General features: G+C 55.1%; 1 protein-coding gene across 1 annotated transcript in view; it reads right to left on the reverse strand.

Moving 5' to 3' along the window:
* Positions 1 to 352: 352 nt before the first annotated feature.
* PPP2R2C (protein phosphatase 2 regulatory subunit Bgamma) overlaps positions 353 to 20,550 on the reverse strand; it is a 140,418-nt gene continuing 120,220 nt past the window's right edge. The window contains exons 7-9 of the mRNA XM_068542524.1: positions 17,089 to 17,258; positions 11,597 to 11,688; positions 353 to 3,081 (exon numbers count right to left, since the gene is read on the reverse strand). Of these exons, the coding sequence (XP_068398625.1) occupies positions 2,790 to 3,081; positions 11,597 to 11,688; positions 17,089 to 17,258 (554 nt within the window). The 3' untranslated portion in view covers positions 353 to 2,789. The remainder of the gene's footprint in view (positions 3,082 to 11,596; positions 11,689 to 17,088; positions 17,259 to 20,550) is intronic.

The following is a 20,550-nucleotide window of genomic DNA, read 5'->3' on the forward strand; positions in this document are numbered from 1 at the left end:
AAACAAAACAAAACAAAACAAGACAACTGTCATTTACTGAGAGCTTACGTGCCAGGCACTGCACTTTGCAGGCCTTATCCAATTTAATCTCGCCCCTCCCCTCACGACCCCAAACCACGAGGTCAGTGTTATCATTAGCTCCATTTCCTCAGTGTTGAAATCAGAGCTCGGAAAGGTTAAAAGCTGCCATAGGAGATGGAGGCAGGAAAGCCTGGAAGTGAACCAGGCTTCCCATGTGTATCCCCACCCTCCATATGCCTCCTGACGGGACCCATGGCCCATTAAAAACAAACAGCATTCCAAGCCTCATTTTCCATGTAACATTTGTTATTTTATTGGAAAAAGCTGGTATTAACATATTTATAATTTTATTCAACAGTTGGATAGTTTGTGAGACACCAAAGAAAACAAGAATGCACCTATGAGTTACAGAGTCCAAAATGGTCAGGCCTGTCTACTCTACCACCACGTATCCGATGCCACCAAGCGATCAGTCCTCAGAGAGTATTGAAATAAAAACAAAAACAACCCAACAACTTCACAATGACTATGTGAACGCCCGTACATTCAAAAAGAGCAGAAAATTTAAACGGTAAGGAAGCAAAGTTTGTGACTATGTTACTGGCCCTTCTGCCATGTCTAGTTTTGCCCCTCCCCCTCAGCATCTTTTCTCAACACACATTTTATTCATAATTTGCTTTGGACATCATTATTTTCCAGGGATCCAAAGACATGCTTTTTCTTCTGAGAAGATCTTTTTCTTTCTTTCCCTTTTTTTTTTTCCTTTCTGGTTTGGTATCCAAAGTTTACAACAGAGTAAGGAACCAGGAACTGTATTAAGACCTCCTTTTGAATACAGATTTGCACTTTGTAGAAATGGTCCATGTTAAATCTACAATCTGACAGTAACCTCTATCTGCAAATGCAAATTTCCTCTCAGCATCTGAATCACAAAGGGAAATGGATCGCACCAAATACCCCAGTAATTGTGTAAGGCCCTCAGAGCTGGATTTTGGCTTCAACAAGATTTCTATACAATTTACCACATTTTGAACCTCTTTACAAAGGGAAAAAGAGGAATCCATCCCTGTGATTGTTAACTTTAGTTAGAATAGATATGTACATATAATACTGTCCAGGTCACCTGGATTTTACAGTGATATATAAACAAACATTCTTCATTCATGTTGATTAAAAAAAAAAAATCAATGGACCCATTTCCTTGTGTAATTATCGTATGGCTGGAAGTGAGTGCACATGCGTTCTGTGCTTTGACACACACAAAAGTAGACCATTATCTGTTGAGAAAAATCTCGGGTTGGGCCTATTTCCTGGGTTAGGTTACATCTCGTAAAAAAAAAAAAAAATGTCGGATTCGGTCGGGCCTCTGAACTCCGCTTTTTGAATCAGAATGCAAGCCACGTGGTTCTGCTGCCAGTTCCAAGGGCAAAGACAAGTGGGCGTGGTTGGTGGGTGGGCCGATCTGGTCCTGACAGAGCGGGAGGAACTGTCCTGGAAATACCGCATTCTCTGTGGCCCGAGGGGAAGTGTCCTTTGGGACTGTGGGTCATAGAAGAAAATTTATCCTAAAATGGTGATAACATGCAATTTTCTTTTGGAGGCAGTTCAGTGCATCTGGAAAAGGAGCTGGGGTACAGATGTGGGGTGGAGAGAGGGTGGAGTTCCTCGTTACCCAACAGGCAAGGGGCACCCCGGGGGTCTTCTGCATTCTGTGTCTCCATTCTCCCCGGACCCTCGTCATTGTCCCACCTGCTCTGTCCTGCTTCACAACATGAAGAGATGTTTCCAGAAGCTTCCAGGCTAGAATGCTGCTTTAACATGAGCCACCAACATGGTGGGTTATAAAGGGCCTTGTGGGAGGGCCTGGACGGGATTCCTGACTCCCCCCTTGGTTGGTGCAGGCCTTGGGCCTCAGTTTTCTTGTGTGCACAATGGGAATGACAAGTTATTCACCTTTAATCCCTGGCACCTGGCACAGAGCCTGGCACTCAGTGCACAGTTGGCATTTATGGAGGAAATGAATAGGCAACCACTTCACAGGGTCGTGATGAAGATTCAGAAAGATCATGGAGGGAGCCAGTACGAGTTCCCACGAGGTGCCAGTGACGGTTGCAGGATGACAGGAGAGCCACAGAGCGGCTGTAGGGATGGACCCATGGGCCTGGGGGGCCGCCACCACGCCCAGCACGGGGCAGATGCTCGCGAAGGGTGGTTTAAATGGTGAAGAAAACAGGCACACACATGGGATTCCATTCCCCTTCCTCTCAAGAAACTGTAACAGACCTGGGATATTCAAAGACATTAAAATAACCTAACAGAGGAGCTTGCAAATTCTCAGCATGAATTCACGATCCAAAAAGCAAGAAGGTGAGACCCTCGGCTCTGAAACAGTGGCAATTGCTCCATTTATCATCAAAAGAATCCCTGGCTGGCTTGTTTGAGCTTCGGTCTCTGTCCCCGGAGCCCTGATCTGGGGCCAGTGAGGCGCGCGAGAGAAATGGCTCCGGGGCTCCCGCGTCCCCAGAAAGGAACCTCTGGAGTGAAAAATTAACGCGCAGAGGTAAAAATCCTAATAAGGTGGGAACGACTGCACGCGGTTAAAGTACGGGATGAAAGAACTGAACTTCAAGGCCGACAATCACGTCGGTTCACTGTGAATCCTTTTTCCTGTTTTCAAACAATCACCAGCAAAGGCGGTCCGGCCCCGGGATGCTGGACGGACGGCCCGGCGCCCCCTGGTGGCCGCTCCGCGCGTGGCCGTGTGGCGCCTAGTGCATGTCGGGGTTCACCTTGTCCTGGAAGATGTACAGGTTGTTGGTGGCCGCGATGGCGATGATGTTCTCGGCTGGGTGCCAGGCCGTGTGCAGGATCTTTTTGGTGAAGTCCAAGCTGTCCACGCTGATGTCGTCCCGCCTCCGCTTGCCGCCCACGCACACGCGCCGCGGCTTGAGCACCGCCCGGGGCTTGCTGCTCTCCCGCGACGCCTCCAGGGTCACATCCCGCTTGGTGTTCCGGTCAAACATGCGGAAGAAGTTGTTGTAGGCCCCGGTCATGATGACGCTGGCGGGAGACGGAGCGGCGTCAGGCGAGGAAACGGAAGAGAGAAGCCCGCCCCTCCTCCCGGAGCTGCAGGGCCACGGCCCGGGAAGCCGACGGGGGACACGCCTGCCTCTTCCCACCTTCTCTTAGGGTCTCTTGTCCTCCCTCACATCTCGGCTGCCTCAGCACACAGGGCCAGGAACTGAGACCCGTTTAATGCTCTGCCCCAAACATCATAAAAACATTCCCTTGTACTTTGTTTGCCCTTTAGTCCAAAAGAGAGAGCCCTAGACTTTCAGTAAGACCAGGCAACAGCAGAAGAGGAGCAAAGGGAAATAAACACAGGAGACACTGGACTACAAACTCAGTGCTGACAAAGGGCAGGCCCCTGAATCAGCCAGATGTGCCCTTCTGGCGGGGACCCAGGACCCTCCTGGTGTCTGAATAGTTGAGTGACTAAATGATCACTGTCTGCACACCATCAATGTGCAGGTGTTCACAGACCTCCCCGTTCTGCTGAAGAGCATTCTACATTTGTCTATCCACTCCCCACCTCTCCTAAGGAGAAGGGATTCCTGTTGGACCAGAGGAAGGATGTTAATCTACACAGTAAGAGATGGGAGAGAAAAGAATACCACCTACATGGGCCTGGGCCAGGAGAAAGGGGTTGGGTTTTGGAGCAGCTGGGGGCAGGGCATACAAAGTAACTGGGGAGGTGGGAGTGAATTCCAGAAAACAATACAGAGGGTAAGGAAGTGGTCCCCTTCAATGTTCTTCAGGAGAGATGCGGACAGATTGGAATCCCTCCTCCCTTTAGGAGATGAACTGTGCTTCCTGGCGGTGTCATTGCTCCAAGATGAGCCAAGAGGCCCCCTCGGTTTACAAGGGTTATGCACATGAGCCATGTCTTCAGTATCACCCGAGTCACAGGAGTAATCCCGTGCGCTGGGCTGTGCAGGGTCAGATGCTCAGGCTCCCCGAATGATGTGGAGTCACAGGCTGAAAGTGACATATGTCCTCGTAACATATTTCCTTCTTGTGGGAGAACCTGGGCTGACACCAGGAGAGTGTGGTACCTGAGGCCCCAGCCTGTAGCGTCTTCATGGGAGACCCAGGGAAGCCCACCTCCCGGGGGCCCACATGAGAATGGACAAGTTGTCATTACAAGTCACCTGTCACCTCGCCTGTGGACCATCCCTTAATGTCGGTCCTTTCTAGGTGGTGATGGCCTGGATGTGGGTTGGGGAGGCCCCTCCGCTGCCTGGTTCCTGAAACTGCTCAAGGAGAGGGATCTTCCCAGCAGAGGAAGAGGGTAGAGTGACATCCGTCTCCTAATGTGATTGGTACAGCACTTTGTCTCCTTTCTCACTGAGAAGTCTGCCCCTCCGACCTCTGATCCTTCACAGAAAGGACCTTTCACTTAGCTTGGGGCCTCGCAAGTCTGGGCCAGGAGCCCCGTTTAGGTTCCGGCCCACAGGCAGCTCCCTGCCCAGGCTGTGCGGTTCCTGGCGATGGCCGTGTGCCCGTGAGGCCGGCCTCCCACCAGAGCCACAATCTGCATGTTAGTGCTACCTCCCCTCGACACCCAAACTGCTCTCCCTGACCTTGCGTTCAGAGATGGATGGGTAGGTATCTTGGGGCAACGAGGATGGAAAGCCCCTTCCATAAAGTGGCTCTTCTGCAGACGTTCTAGGGGCGTCCAGGCGGAAGGGGGTGAGGCCCACCCGGGCCCCAGCAGGGGGCAGAGGGCACGTGCCAACTGGGTGGTTGGAGAGGCGCTCCACAGAAAGACTGTTCGCAAATGTTCTGGAAGGTTCTAAGGGAACACAGGGAAAGTGCTGTGCCCTGGGACTGGTACATTTGGAGATTTTGAAACCATCCCCAGGCCTGAGAGGTGAGGGGAGGGAGGAGTCACAGGAGAGAGAGAGAGAAAGAGCCAGAGCCAGAGAGATCTGTGTGAAGGGAGCTGTCCTCTGAAGGGAGCTGTGCCCAAAGGGACACAGTCAGTCAAGACGACAGGAAACAAGGGGGAATAAATGCTCCGGCCTCTCTCTCCACTCTCAGTCTCCTTCTAGGGTCCCCAGTGGTCAAACCCGGCCAGAAGCCAGTGGGCACGGAGGCCTGTGGATGCAGCCCATGGGGTCGGCCTCCAGGTATAGTCTCTGTGGAGAGGGTGGAGATGGGAGCTGGAGGGGCAGGTGGGGACCCCTCCGGGCTCACCTCACAGCGCTAATCGCCCGTGGGCCAGCAGCGCCCGCCTGTGCCTCTACCTCCCCGGCAGAGGCAGGGGCTCCCCGCGCAGGCGTGTCTTGTCTGAGTCCCCAGGGCCTGGCTTGGCCACCTATGGGGGAAGTGGTCCTTGAAAGAAAGACAACCCCCTGCAGCAGCCAACAGGAACAGACCAAGCAGAGCCGCCCACCCCCCATGCCCCGGGGACGATGAAGACGCAGTAAATGCTTCATAAACCAAATGCACTGAAGGGCCAGAAGCTTCTCTCATTCACTGCCAGACCTGCAGGTTCAGCAGGTACCTGCCCCCAGTAGGGGCTCACTAAGTATCTGATGAATGAATGAATGAATGAGTGAGTGAATGGATCACTGAATGCCGTGGCAGGGTCACACACAGTCACAGTCACCCTCGGAAGACTCAGGAAGGCCTGAAACAACCTGCCCAGCCACCCCCCTGCACAGGGACAGGGGACAGACCAGGGGTGAGTGGAGGGGGCTTCTCGGACACTACCTGGGGAGCGGTGGCAGCTGGCAGTCAAAGGGTTCTGCCTTTTAAGAGGTTTGTCTAATCCCCGGAGGTGAGGAAGGGAGGGTGGGTGGAGAACTCTAACGCGCTTTCTGGCTCTATTCTCTTCTGTTCTAAAACCTTAATTGGTGTGAATAGACCCGAGTGCTGCTGATGAAATGACATGCCTGCGGAGGTGCTGGGTGGGCGTGAGGAGCCCCCCAGCGCTGCTGGCGGGGTGTAGGGGGGTGGGGGAGAGTGCCCTCTGCTCTCTCCTTCCCAAGGAAGCCCCCCTTCTCTCCTCAGAGGTCAGCTCACGCCAGGGAAGGCTGGGTTGGCTCTGATGTCGCCTAAGTTATGGCCCATGAGACTTCACGACAGTGCCACCGCCCATGGGGGAAGCAGGGAGGGGGCTAAGCTTGAAGATGCCCCCAAAGCAGGGAAGATCTGGCACCTAAACGTCACTGAAGCCCAAGCCCAGGTCTCTGGGGGCTGCCCTGGGGATGCTGTGTGTGCCAGCGGCTTCCCCTCGGGGTCCAGGCGTGTGACCCTCGCCCGGGTCATCACCGGAGTGCAGCGGCTCAGCCAGCCAAGGGTCGCCCTTGTTTGGGCCAGAAGACAGGGTGGAGGGCGGGGTGAGGTTGGCGCCTCCGTGAGGCTGGGGGTGGGGTCAGAGGGGCCATCCTGCCAGCCAGCACCCAAGTATCCCAAGGCCAGGGCATGGGGTGGGGGGAGCAGGGGGTGCTGCAGGGACAGGGCTCGTCGCATTGACCTTGGCCTTCCCACACAGCCCGGGAGGTGACACCGGGGAACCACTGCCCGGGTCTGCACTCTCCGCTGCCCTTCTTCCCGCCTCTCAGACACAGCAGGGCTGGAGGGGCGAGAGGAGGGCAGGGGAGCAGGTGGCAGCGACCAAGGGCCTCTGCGGGTACAGGGAAGCCACGCCCGAGTCTTCGTGTTCAGGAGAGACAGTGGGGCTGCGAGCACGGGCCAGGTGAGCATGCAGGGCCGGACCGAGGCCTGGAGCCCCTTCTGCAAGGTGAGCGAGGAGGAGCCCGAGGCAGGGAGGAGGAGGGTGCGCTGGGCTAGTTGCCAGCGTGCATGCGCGTGCATGTGCGTGTGTGTGTGTGTGTCTGTGTGCCTGTGTGTGTGTATGCGTGTGCACGCCCTGCCGAGGGACTCCTGAGGCCTCGGGGGTTGGGGGTGACCAGTGAGGATGAACTCTGACCTCCCGACTCGGGGCAGCAAGCCCAACAGGCCTGTCTGCAGACAACAAGAGGGGGGCCTGCCTGGGACCCCGCCAGACGCCCCCTGTCACTCCCACAGCTGGCGTGCACGGGTGTCAGGCTCTGCATCAGGCTGGGTCACAGGGCGGGCCCCCGGCACAGGGACCTGTGCACAGGAGGTCAGTGCCCATGGAGCCAGGGGGGCCGAGCTTCATTATGAGGGGACCCCTGCTTTTGCTCCTTCCTGATTGCCTGCTCTGCCTGGCCCTGGGACACTGGGTGACACTGGGATGACACTGCTAAGCCAGCAGCAGGAGAAGGTGGATTCTCTCCTTCCTCCACCCCTCCCTCATCTCCCCGCTCCTTGTGATGTCCCCGCCCGGGGTGGGCTCAGCAGCCTGGGGGTAGGTGCAGCACGTTGGATGGGGGAATCAGAGAGTCCCAAGGGCCAAGGCCTCCCTTCCCTGGGCCCAGAGCAGCTGCTGTGAAGCAGAAAGAGCGGAGCTCACCAGCTCAGACTGGGGTCAGGAGCCGGGCAGGAGGCCCTGATGCTGGGTGACCTGGGGAAGACAGGGAGGGAGGCCTTTCTCTCTCCACCTGCTTTACTTGGGCCTAAAAGGCAAAGGCAAAGGCACGCTCCACAAGCACATGCAGTGTGGACAGTGCTTGGGTCGGGTCAGCCACCTGGGTCCAGATCCCAGCTCTGCCCCTGACATGCTTCCTAGCTCCCCATGCAGTTTTCCCATCTATAAAATGGGGTAACGAGGGACCCCAGCCCCTGGTGAGAATGGACTAGATAACAAGGTAAAACACTTAGAACAGTGCTGAGCTCAATAAATCCCACCTCCTGTTATGTATTAAATGCCAACAGGTATTTCTGGATTCTAACCATCCGTGTGGCCTGAAGCCCCACCCACCTGTCTGACTGGGAGCCCAAGACTAGGGAAGCAGAAGGAGAGAGTGGGTGACGGATTCCCAGAGAAGGAATCTGCGTGCCAAGGGGCCCGACCAGGGGGGCCTCGCCCCCTCCCTCCCTGCCAGCAGGGGTGAGGGAAGAGAGAAGGCCGCCCCCCCGCCACCCATTTCTCTAGGGAACAGTTCACAGAACCCAGTGGGCGCTTTCACACAACACCCATCCTTCTCCTGAGCCATCAGGGGAAGGGAGAGTGAGATCATTAAAGTTATTTGTAACCCACACAGCTGCTAATCCTCCTTCCATTTGGCTGAGGGATCCAGCTGACACCTCTGGGGGGGAGGGAACCCCATCACACCTGCAGGGAGGGGTCTCTCTCACCTCGGAACACCAGGTCCCAGCGCCCTGCAAACCACACCAGGACAGGATGGCCCATTGCTCCCATTCTTAGGTGTTCTCTAACATTCCAGAAGGTTCTTTTAACAGGGAAAAGGGCAGTCCCTGCCCTGGCTTGCATCTAGGCAAGTTGCTTCACCTCTGCCAGCCTCATTTTCCTCATCTGCACGTGGGGACCACGGTCCTGGCTGCCCTTGTCCCCAGGCTCTCTTCTTTCCACTGGGGAAAGGCTCCTGCCCCATCCCTGTGGTTCTGGAGAGTGAACAATCATGGTGCTCTACCGCCCCCTGCTGGCCAACTGTGGCATGCAATAAATCATGTCCATGCTGATTGGCTCCAAAGTGAGCATGTGACCCAAACAAAGCCAATCAGAGCCTTCCATGAGAATTTTCCATATACCTAGAAGGGTGATTGTGGGCTGAGAGGACAATGGAAGGGGGACTATTTGGGGTCACCATCCCGAACAGCAAGGGGCAGCCATCTGTAGTAGGAGAGGATGAGGCTAGTGTTTAAGAAGAAGCAGGGAGGCTCAGAGATGGGAGTGGACAGAGAGGAGATGGCCCCAAAGGTACAGCATGAGCCCTGGGGTAGCCTTGCTGGAACTTCTCAGAACAAGCTTAGGCTTATCTGATTCCTGCAACTGGAAGATACTTGGTTGACACAAATCCCTTCTTCCCAGGCAGAACAGGTCAAGGGGAGCTTCCTAGAAGAGGTGGCATTTGAGGTGGGTCTTGGTGGCTCAGCAGGGTTCTTTCAGACAAGACAAACAACAGACCGGTGTGCGCAAATCATCGGACCATCCGCTGCCAATATGGAGCCATGGCCTTGCCAGGAGTTTCACACACAGGGTCTTATCCTCAAAGCAGCCCTTGAAAGTCATGATTTATTAGAACTACTTTCCAGGTGAGCAGACTCAGAGAAGTCAGGTGGCTTATTCAAGCATGCAGTTGGAGAGTGGTGGAGCACGGTCTGGAAATCGAGGGTGTCTGACCCCAAAACCGCTGCCCTTTCCCTGCCCCCAGGCTGCGCATCTAAGTCTTGCTAGAGTTGGGTAAGGGGCGCTGTGAGGGTTATCAGCTCTGTGCTGATAACCACCAGCTCTGTGCTGCTACCTATACAACTGGCATACTGGAAGCTTCCCATTAACATGAGAAGGACAGAAAACGCTGAGCTGAGGGATTCAGAAGGTTTGCTTTGGTTTTCAAGGCTGAGGGCCCTGGAGGGCAGCACTTGCTTCTCCCCTTTGCCTCTGAGTTCCTGGAAGGCCGAGACCAGGCTTTATTTACCTTGGGATCCTCCGCTATGGGGCTTGCTGGGCTCATAGAATGCTTGTGCTGAAGTGGAAGGAGGTGGCATACCCCTATGCCTTCCAGAAGGTCAACAACCATTGACTGGACACTCCTGAGGCCCCAAGTGAGGGGCTCAGGATGGGCTGAGCGACAGTCCCACTCCCAGGGGCACCTCAACCAGTGGGGAAGGCAAACAGAGGCAAGATGAAAACATGTAATAAATGCAAAGGCACAGAAGGAAAACCCAGGAGGCTGGGGGTGTCAAGATGCAGAGGACCCTGAGGGCTTCCTGGAGGAGGTGGCCTTGAGTTGAGTCAGTAAAGTGAGGTGACAGCAGGAGTGAGCCAGGTGCAGTGTGTCAGGGTTCCAGGGAGTGGGAGTAGAGCGGGTTGTGGAGGAAGGTGGCAGGGACTACCAAGGCTGGGGTGGCTGGCATGTAAAGTGCATGGCAGGAAGTGGTGGGTGAGAGGCAGGACAGCAGCTCCAGGCTGGGCACCCGAAAGCCAGGAAGAGAAGGCGGCTCCAGTCTCTGGAAGCCCAGCATCCCTGTTCATGGACGCCCCCTGGCGGTGATGTGAAGGAAAGGCGGGCAGTGGTCACAACCACTGGGAGCCCAACACATAAAGACAGAAAGACAGACAGGCAGACAGAGAGAGACACACACACACACACACACACACACACACAGTAGTGTTGGAATCCCCTTTTTACCATCTTCTGAGATTCTAATAGACCCCCAGCCCCAGACCTACTGCCGGTAATCCCTGGGGAACCCCCAGTGTGTCCGCCTGGGGGCAGGCCCCTGGAGGGAGTGCCGCGGGTCCCCTCTGACCCCGCTGCATCAGCCCGGTCTCAGGCCAGGGCCTCCACCTGGTTTTCTAAGTGTCCTTCAGCGGACGCCCTGTGCCCACCGTACTGGTTCCTCTGAGAGCACTGTCCACTTGGAGACTCCTCAGGCCAAGTGAGCCCCAGGATGCTGGCAGAAGCTCTAGGGGAGCCCCACCCCGGACACAGCAGCTCGACCCCCCTTGGGTCCCCACCCATCTTCCCTGACGGTCCCGGTGGGTCTGTGCTCACAGCCACACAGGGTGGTAGCACAGAAGCTCTCACACGACCACGGCGGTGCCGGCCACACTCAGAAATCGGGGACAGCCCAGCCTGCTCCTGGCCGGACACGCAGGACTGACGGGGTTCATGTGGATGGACGCACCCCGGGATGGCACCTGAGTCGAAGGCTGCCGGCTCTCCCTCCGCCCCTTCTCCCTCCGCCCCTTCTCCCTCGCCAAACCCGCTCCGCTAGTGAAGTGTGACGGGCAACAGGCCGATCTCCTGGCCAGAGTGCTTTCCATCCCTGCACGGTCTGGTCAGCTGGGTCCCTGCCCTGGGCCTTCCCTGTCCACACTCGCCCTGGGCTGAGCCAGGTGATGGGGAAGCAGGAACTCAGGTCAGGCTCAGAGCCATTTCCCCGGTGGGTGGGGCTGTGAGAGGCGGCTGCACCTGTGGAAGCCCCCAGTCCCAAAAGGTGCAGGAGCTCCGCCATGCTCCCCGGAGCCCAGTGGGCCTGAAGCTACAACCACGATGGCCGGAGGAGGGTGGAGGCGGGTGTAGACCGGTGGCTAAAGCCCTCCCCGCCTCGGGGCTCTGGCACCTGAACAGCCCTCTCTCCTGACAACCTGGGAAGGGGCTGCACGGTGAGGGACCCGGAATTGACTAAAGATGTTTCCACTACCACTCAGGAGAACAGGGCTCCACATGGACGTTAGGTATAGTTTCAGAACGTGAAGTTTCATTTCTGCCCTTGAATCTGAGAGCTGAGAGCTCGAACCTGCCGCAAGAAAGACTGGGGCTCCTTGGAACACCTTGATTCCTCAGGCTTGATAACAGTTAGTTCCCCTGACACATCCCGCCCAGGTCACCAGCCGGCCCTGCAGAGTGGAAGGTCCCTAGTTAGGTGGGTGGGGTCCAAGGTCTGAGGTTACCTGTCGCTCCCATTCCAGGCGCATTCGAACTTGTCAAAAATGCAGTCGTTCTCATACAGGGAACAGAGCTTGCTCCGAAGGTAATCGTGGACCTGGTGAGAGAAGGGGACGGGGTGAGTCGAGGGGGGCACCCCGACAGTCCTGGCCCCCCTCCACGAGGAGGGTCTCACTGAGCAGGGCTGTGCCCTCCGGGGTCTGGATGGCACTCCCAACTCAGCCCTGCTCATCGGGAAGGGTCCATAGCCTGGCCCATGGCCGACCCCTGAGCTGTGGCCAGAGAGGGGAGAGTCACAGTGACAGAGGGAATAACGCCGAAGGGGACCAAATCCTGGCTTTGCTCCTCCCTGGCTGTGTGACCCTGGACAGTGTCTTCACCTCTCTGAGCCTTGTGATAAGAGCACACACCTCATGGGCTGTTCTGGGATCAAATGTAAGTGACTATTTGGTATAGGGTCATGTCCCCTGAGGACCATAGTCACCGTGCGCACACTGGTGACCATCATGGAGAAAAGGGGAAGGAGAATTCACACAGGGCTCTCAAGCGTGATCTCGGCAGACGCCACCTGTCCCGTTTTATAGATGGGGCACTGAAGCTCAGAGGTTAAGTAACTGGCCCAGAGTCACACAGCGTACAAGTGGAAGACCAGGATCCTCTCCCAGGGTTACCAGACACCACAGGAGAGATGGCGATGTCCCATGACCTGCATCCATCTGCCTGTAGCCCCATCCCCCAAGCTCTTCACCCACGGGGCCTCCTGGGTGCCAGCTCTCTTCGGGGACATGGCCCTGCCCTCTGGGTGGCGGAAGGGGCAGGTAAATGGGTAACATGAAGCTGAACTCCTGGCTCTGCCCCTTTGTGACCCAGGGGAGTCACTTAGCTGCTACGAGCTTCAGGTTTCCCGTCTGAAAAGCGGGTCATGAGATTCCCCCCGCCAGAGAAGAGCATGAAGATTCAGGGCGACAACCATGGGGCAAAGCACCAGGTAGGTGTTTGCGACCCCGATTAACTACGGACGGATGGAGAGAAAAAAATGCCCAACTCCTGCTGGGCAGTGACACTGGCCACAAACCAAGGGTCAAGTGCAGGGAGGGGTGGGGAAGAAAAAGGGGATTTTTGTCCTTTTCTGTCGGGGAACCTCTTATTCATCTTTGAAAACCCAGCTTTAGAGTAGGTCTCCTCCTCTGGCAGCCCCCCTGGATTCCCCCGGGCTGAACTTCTCTCTCTGACTTCTCAGGGCATCAGGTGTATCTGAGGCTCCTGCCCTGACTTAGTGTGTGTTTATATTGACCCCGCAGCCTGGAAGGTTCTTAACACAGGACTTCCTCAGGCCTCGGATGGCATGCCCCTCCCCAGAGAGGGCTCCCTGCCCGCCCCGCCCACAAAGCTTGCTCCGCTGCCCTTCTCTTCCCACTCAACCTGCACTCCTGCTTTATTTTTATTTTTTGGCCGTGCCTCGCAGCTTATGGGATCTTAGTTCCCCGATGAGGGATTGAACTCGGGCCCTCGGCAGTGAAAGTGCCGAGTCCTAACCACTGGACCGCCAGGGAATTCCCTGCACTCCTGTTTTAATTTCTGTCCATACGCTGACATCACCCAGATGTTTCTCTCCAGCCAGGGCCTCTCTCCCCAAAGTCCACACTGGACCGTCCAGACCCCTCGAGGCTAGTGAACCCTGGTCCCTCTACCGTCCCCCATCCTTCCCGTACAAAGGTACAAAGGCCACAGGTGACAGCATGTTTCCACACACTTCTTGTCTCTCATACCCACACTCAGCCTGTCCAGAATCCAAAGCAATCCGGAACCCAGTCCCTTCTCACCACATCTGTCCTACGTTGCCACCCTGCTCCAAGCACCACCACCCAGCTTATTGCAAACGACTCCTGACTACTCTCCCTGTGTCTGCCTACACCCCAATCCCCAGCCCTGGTCTATCTTACAGGCAGCAGAGGGATCCCTTTGAAACCAAGCTGAATCACGTCATGCCTCTGCTCAAAACCCTCCGGTGCACACAAGTCCCCCTGGTCACCTCTCTGACCTCAGGCTCTTCTTCTCTCCCATATGTGCACTCTGCTCCAGCTGGCTCCTCACCATTTCTTTTTTTTTTTTTTTTTTTTTTGGCCATGCTGTGCGGCATGTGGGATCTTAGTTCCCTGACCAGGGATTGAACCAGCGCCCCCTGCATTGGAAGTGCAGTCTTAACCACTGGACCCCCCAGGGAAGTCTCTCCTCACCATTTCTTGAGCACACTAACCATGTTCCTGCCTCAGGACCTTTGCACTTGCTCTTCCCTCCTCTGGGAACACCCTCCCTGTAGAGGGCTCATGCCCTTATTTCCCCTAGGCTTCAGCATCCCTGCTTTCTCTGCCTCAGCCCCTGGTTTGTCACTCTTTTGGAAGCATGTGATTATTTCACCTATTTGCTTGGTTTCTGGTCATCTTCCCTGCTGAAACGGATGCCCCTCTAGGCAGGACTTATTTGTCTTGTTCCCTAACAATTTTCCAGTGGGGTGCACAGGGCCTGGCACATCACAGGACCTCAATACATTTTTTAAAAATAAATGAGTGGGGTTAGAGGCAACTGGAGATGGTGGGGCTGGGCTCCCCAGGTGGGCCACCTGTCTGAAGAAATAGCAGGGCCCTCCCCCAGCTGTTCCCCTTTCTCCACTCTGCTTCCTCAAAAGCCCTCAGCGCCTCTCACGTGGTGTGTGTCTGTGGCTAGAGGTCTCCTAGCCCATGGCCACACCAGGCTCAGGTTCACTGTGTTCCTGTCATCTGGGACCCTTGAGGGTGAGGCCACGGCTCCTCCCTCCCTCTGAGCCCAGGGTCTAGTGGGGCACAAAGCACCAGCCCTGTATGTGTACGACTAAGATGAATAGGGATAAATGGCGCCTGATGTCATTCCTGGCCACAGACAGATTGTTAAGATGCTCGTGTTCACCCCTCCAGGTTGGCACGTTTGTGTGTGCTCCTTGCAGTCAAGGCAGCCTCACTGATGCACTCGTCCAAACACACGTGCTGTTCTCTCCTGCATACTGAGTGCCTCCTGCCCTCTGGTGGCAGGGTGAGGAAAGGTGGTGACTATGGAGTAAGAGAGACGAATCTAAGGTCGGCTGCTTGCTACCCTACCACCACAGATACGCCATTTAACTCAATTTTCTCCAAATAAAATGGGATAGAGAGAACACTGTCCCCACCTCCCAGGACAGCTGGGAGGCTTAGAAGAGGAAAAGTGTGCCAAGGTCTTAGGTCAATGAAGCACGTGCTAAGGCTCACTCAACACCCATCCCTACCCTTTTCTCCCTGTCTTCTTCAACCACGGAGGCCGTAAACCTACTAATTTTTCCAGCCTGGTCATGGGCCTGTTCTAGCCAATGAGTTGTAAGAGGTCTTCTGAGGAGTGTTCTGGGAAAGCTTTTGTGTTCATAATAAAACACACCACAGATCCAACCAGCACAGCCTTTCACATTTCCTCCTTTCCTGAATGGATGGTCGACATAGTTCCTGGAGTTGTGGCAGCCGTTTTGCCACCATGAGGTATCAACCATGAAGGTAGAAAACCAACACTCAAATGATGGTGAACTAAATCACAGAAGTGGCTACAGAGCAGGTCACAAAGCCACTAAGTATTCTAGGATACTCCAGGCTTCTTGTGAAGGGAGAAAAGCCCCTATCTATTCAGTACTGCAAGTCAGCCAAACACAATTCTGTTATACACAATTTCCAGCACCTAACAGTTAAAAAATGTTAGTTATGTTGGTTTTATGTAAAGATTACTATTTTAGAATCAATAGGTCAGCTGGGCCAGAAGCCAAGCACCCAGCTTTGGACCTGGTCCTCCAGAGCAGTGATTCTCCCACTTTACTGGGTCCTCACGTGCTTTGGGAATCTGAAGCCTCTGGACCCTCTCCCCACAAAATGCTCACATTAAACACTGCACTTAGTTTCAGGGTCTGGGGGCTTTTGCTGACACCAGGGACACGAAAGGCTGAGGGGCCTCAGGGGGTTGGACACAGTCATGTCCCTGGGCAGCCTCTGGGAAGGGCACGCTCTGGGAAGGTGCCAGAACAGTCAGTCCCACAGGCCTGAGCAGGGGTTAAGTCATTCCTGCCCCAATCTCTGACCCCTCCCATTCCCAAGGGTAGAGGAGGGGCTGATCCCTTCCTGGGATGTGCAGTGGGAGCAGGAGGCCTGCTGGGTCAGAACCGGAGGGAGTGGCAGGACCTCCAGTAAACACAAGTGGCTAACAAAGGGGCCCTTTCATGAATCCGTCATCCCGAGGGAGCTGGGGGGCGGGGGAAGGGCACCGGAGCCGCCCCAGACGTCCCTGTGGGTGTGGAGCTGCCAGAAGCACACGTGTCCCAGGTCAGACTCTGAGTACCCCGTCTTCCCCTCTCAGCTCTGTGCCCCTTCCCAGTGGGGCCCCTCCGCCTCCCAGGACACTGCCCTACCCCAGGCCTTGGCAGGGAAGGAAGACAGGGAAGGGGGCTGTGCAGCTCCCATTTGGGCCCCGAATCTGTCACTGCCCAACTGTAAGGCAGATCCCCATATCCTAACCTCTCAGCATCCCAGGTTCCCTTCCTGTCAAGTGGGGACGATGGCACCCCATTCACAGGGGCAGTAAGGAATAGAGGTGAAAAATATATGTGGCACTCTGTGTGCACCCAATACTTGGTGACACTATGAGGGTTTGGCTGGGTCTTCTGCGGGGGGAGGGGGGGGGTACTGTTTTCCCACTCACATCTGCACAACCAAATCCTACTCATCCTACAAGGTCCAGCACAAATGTCACCTCCTTCAAGAAGCCTCCCAGACTGCCCCAGCTAAAGACATAACTGGCGCAGCTTTAAAACAGCCCCATATTTCTTTCCAGTCCCCGCCAAATTTTAACATCACATGAATTTTGTTTTCTACTCCCTAATATATATGGATGAAGCACAACAGAATAATAAACGACTTTCCAGGAAGGTGTCCCATGCTTCATCCTGTACGCCTGGCTGAAGAAGCCTGCACCGAGGATTTAGAAATGTACCCCGCTCCCATTTCACCGCTGTATCACTAGCTAAGGACGCTCCCTGGGAGAGGGCAGTGCTTAGCCTGCGTTAACGGTAGGACTGCAGACGCCGGCTCCGGGGGAGGGAAGCCATCGTCTGCACCCTCAAACTGAGCCCAGCCTGATGTTCATCTTTGTCCCCTGGACCTTGGACTGCAGGCCTAGTCACAGCCCTGCCTCAGGGCGGGAGCCAGCAAGCAGATGACACACAGCTCCCCGTGAGGCGGGGCTGAGCAAGTTCTCCTGTCCGTCCTTGGCTGAGCTATGTGGGATGAGCTGCCTGATTTCTCAAGCCTCAGTGTCTTCACCTGCAAAATGGGCTTATGAAAGCCACCCTATAGCTGGGAAAGCCCCTCAGTGTGAGTTCTCAGCACAGGGAAGGGCAGCTGCGGGTCTCCCACCCGCAGAGGGGCTGCGAGGTTTTCCAGGCATCAGTGCCCACCTGGTAGGTCTCTATGGGCCGCGCCTCCATGTTCAGGTCCCAGACCTTGACCGTGAGGTAATCGCGGGTGAGCATGTACCGGCCGCTGTGGCTGAACTTCACGTCCGACACGGAGGAAATAATTTCCGAGAAGAAGGAGCGGTTACTGGGGTCCTCGGGCTCTTCAAATACTGCGGAGACAAAAACAAGCACCGTCACCGGGCCGCTCCCACCCGTGGGGTCCAAGCAACAGACGACTCCGTTTCCACTCTGGGCTCATGCGGTAGGTCATTTATTCGTTCATCAAACTTATAACTAAATACAGGTCAGGCCCAGGCCCAGATGGATCCTCCAAAGAGGGAAGAACCATCTCTTGGAACAGTGTTTATTGAGCATTTACTCTAAGCCAGATTCTGTGCTGAGCCTTTTCCGTGTGTTACTTTATCTAAGCCCCCAATAAAAACATCAGGTCGGTACCACTGACATTCCCATTTTATAGCCAAGAAAACTGAGGCATGGGTGCCCCCAGAGCTGGAAAAAGTGGTGGAGGAGGGATTTGAACCCAGAGCTGTACTCAATGTGCTGCTCTCTGCTGCCTCCTGCTGGTGATGCCAAACGCCAGGACTGTGAGGTGTCCGGGCATCCTCGAAGGTGCTGGACCACGTCCTGGACTAGGCTGGGCACTGCCTGTGGTTCTAACTGGCTCCGGGGCCTCTGTTCATGGGGCACTGGGCACACATGGCCGAGCCCCACTCATAGGTACGTTCTGTTTGGCTGCCATGCGGGTTGTAGCAAAATCAAACCTCGCTACCAGGGATGCAGCCTGAGTCCCGTTCGCTGTCTGCCATCCACCTCCTATTATTTTAGCGCAGCTGTTCCAGACAGGAAGTTGCTTACCTGACCCCTGAAGGCAACAGCTTGCTGCCTTTACCAGAGATCCCAGAGTGGGCAGTGAGCGGCTCCCCAAGCAGCGTCCCTTCCCTGCTGTCGCCAATAACCAGGCCTTCCTGACACAAGGAGGCTCCCAGGCAGCAGGACAAGCTCTTCCAAGTTCCATGTCTGTTGCTGGCTGTCCCAATAGTTTGCCCACCTCACTGGACAATCAGATCCTACAGTGGCCCTGGTGCTGCAGCAGGATGGAAATTAGGGTCCCTGCTGACCATTTAGGACCTGGGCCATGGATGGGCCTGGGGGTCAGGGAAGAGGAGGGGGTGGTGGGTTGGCAGCCATCTACAGCCAGTCTGGAAGGACTTTTAAACATCTGACAACCTGCCCAGCTGTCCCCACGGGCACCGGCTGAGTGGCTGCCCTGCCTGCTGGTCTCCAGGCTCCAGGCTTAAAACAGGGAAGCAGAGAGCTGATCACATGTCCCCAGAGGCTCACAGGAGTGCCCTTCCTGCTGGCCCCTCCTATGTGGGAAAGTCCCATATCCCACTTCCCAGGTCTGTCCCAGCCCCTTACCCCCCATCTGGGAACCTGTTCTTCTTGTCCAAGGTAGACACTGCTCCCGCCTTTCCCAGAGATACAACTCCCGCCCGGCTCCCCTCTGCAGGGTGGCTGGAAACATTTCATGCCGATCGGATGCTCTCATGTGGTCATGCCTACATGCATTCACTCATACTCTCAGTTAACCAGTCCATACTGAGCGCCCACCATAGCCAGGCACTGTTTGAGGCCCTGGAATGCTGCAGTGAGCAACACCCCCATTCTCCTGGAGCCCACGTTCTCCTCCCGGAGACAGACAGTAAAACTCAGTGACATGCAATACCGTTGGGCCGTGGTGGAAGAAAGGTAAAGTAAGTGAGGAGACAGAGAGAAATGGGGGCTGGTGATTTGGATAGACAGGGCCTCTATGGGAGAGCACATCTGAGCAGAGACCTGAATGAAGTGAGATGCCAGGGAGTAGAACTCCAGGCAGAAGTCATAGCACGTGCAAAGGCCCTGAGACAGGGATGAGCTGAAGGCCACGTAGGCTGAGAAAGGCGAGAGTGAGGGGCTGTAAGCCACGGGAAGGGCATCATCCTGTAGGCAATAGGGAGCCACAGAAGGGCTCGGAGAGAGGAAGGGCATGGCAAGATTTGGTTTTCTCCAGGATTCCCCTCCCTGCAGTGGGGAGGAGACCTCCTTGTGGGTCACCTTTAGCCTCTAAAACCTCTGCATTGTGATTGGTCATCTCACATAATCGTGTTTTGTGCCCTGGTACACTGACACCTTTATTTTTGCAGGTATAAACATTCGTAATTTCTCTTTGTTAAGCCAAACAATTTAAATCAATGACATTTCCCTCTTCTCTCAGATGCCTGGAATAAAGACAAATTCAATACTTGATTTCTTACTTGAACTAAAGCACTGAGATTCTGTATTGTCTTTAAATGAACAGGGGTATAGACCTAATACTTGGGAGAAATGGGGCAGAGGGTTTGAAAGAAGATGCACCTCAAACTCTCTTCAGGGATCTGGGTGGCCCCCAGCACTTCCCCTGGTATGTGGCAGGAACTCTCTCTCGACTGAATTAGCACCTCTGCTGCTAGGCGTCAGACAGAAGGTAAGACATAAAAGCATAAAGCGGGGTCTGTCTCTTGCACCCCGACTTTCTACCCCTCGCCTGCCTTGGTGGATTCCTCCAGCCTCCACCTGAACCACCAGGGCTGGTCCAGCTCACTCCGCCCTGCACCCTGCAGAGCTCCTGGCATGCGTTGTGGGGTTTCGGTAGGCGGATGGGGACCAAAATCACAGAGGAGCATCCGTACTGGATGTCACAGAGCCAGGGGCTGCGTCCTCTGCTAGCTTTCAGGAGCAGGAAACCACAAAGGTCAAGGGCTGAGAGGAAGACCTAATCCATAGTTGAAAACAGAAGCACCGAATGGCCCACTGCAGCCTCAGTTCTGGCTGTACTTGGGCACTTCTGATGGTTTTTTTAAGCACAAAAGCAGCAGATCTGAAAAAGATTAGTGACAAGGATATTAACAAGCCTGAAAAAAGTTATACCTAGAAGTTCTTCATTTTCTTGTCAAATATTTCTATGAAAATTTTGATACAACTATTTTTTGTCAAAAGACTGCAGAATCTTCCGTATCAACCCCTCCCCCTCCCCCTCCCCCCCCCCCCCCCACAACCTGAACGTCCCCAGGCCATTAATAAGAGACAAGAGGGTCTCCCTTCTAATTGACGGAATCGCTAAGGACATTTCACAGTAATTATTGCTGCCAAGAGTTTAAAGAATTGCATCCCAGAGCCCCTGTCACTCGTGGTGGGCTCCATCCCACCTCTCTCCCCTGCCCTAATTATTTTGTAGTTGGAGGGCTCCGAAACAGCAGAAATCTCTGATTTTTAAAAAAAAAATAACTTTGCATAATTAAGGCTCTCGTGGCCCTAGCTGGTTCCCTGACAATCGCATCCTCCTCTCTGGGTGTCACCGCTGTCACACACGGGGGAAGGGTGAGGAGCCCCCTTCCCGCCACCCTCGCCTAAGTGAAGTGAAGT

Source organism: Eschrichtius robustus, chromosome 4 (genome assembly GCF_028021215.1).
Source record: "Eschrichtius robustus isolate mEscRob2 chromosome 4, mEscRob2.pri, whole genome shotgun sequence".
Classification (NCBI taxonomy): Eukaryota; Metazoa; Chordata; class Mammalia; order Artiodactyla; family Eschrichtiidae; genus Eschrichtius; species Eschrichtius robustus.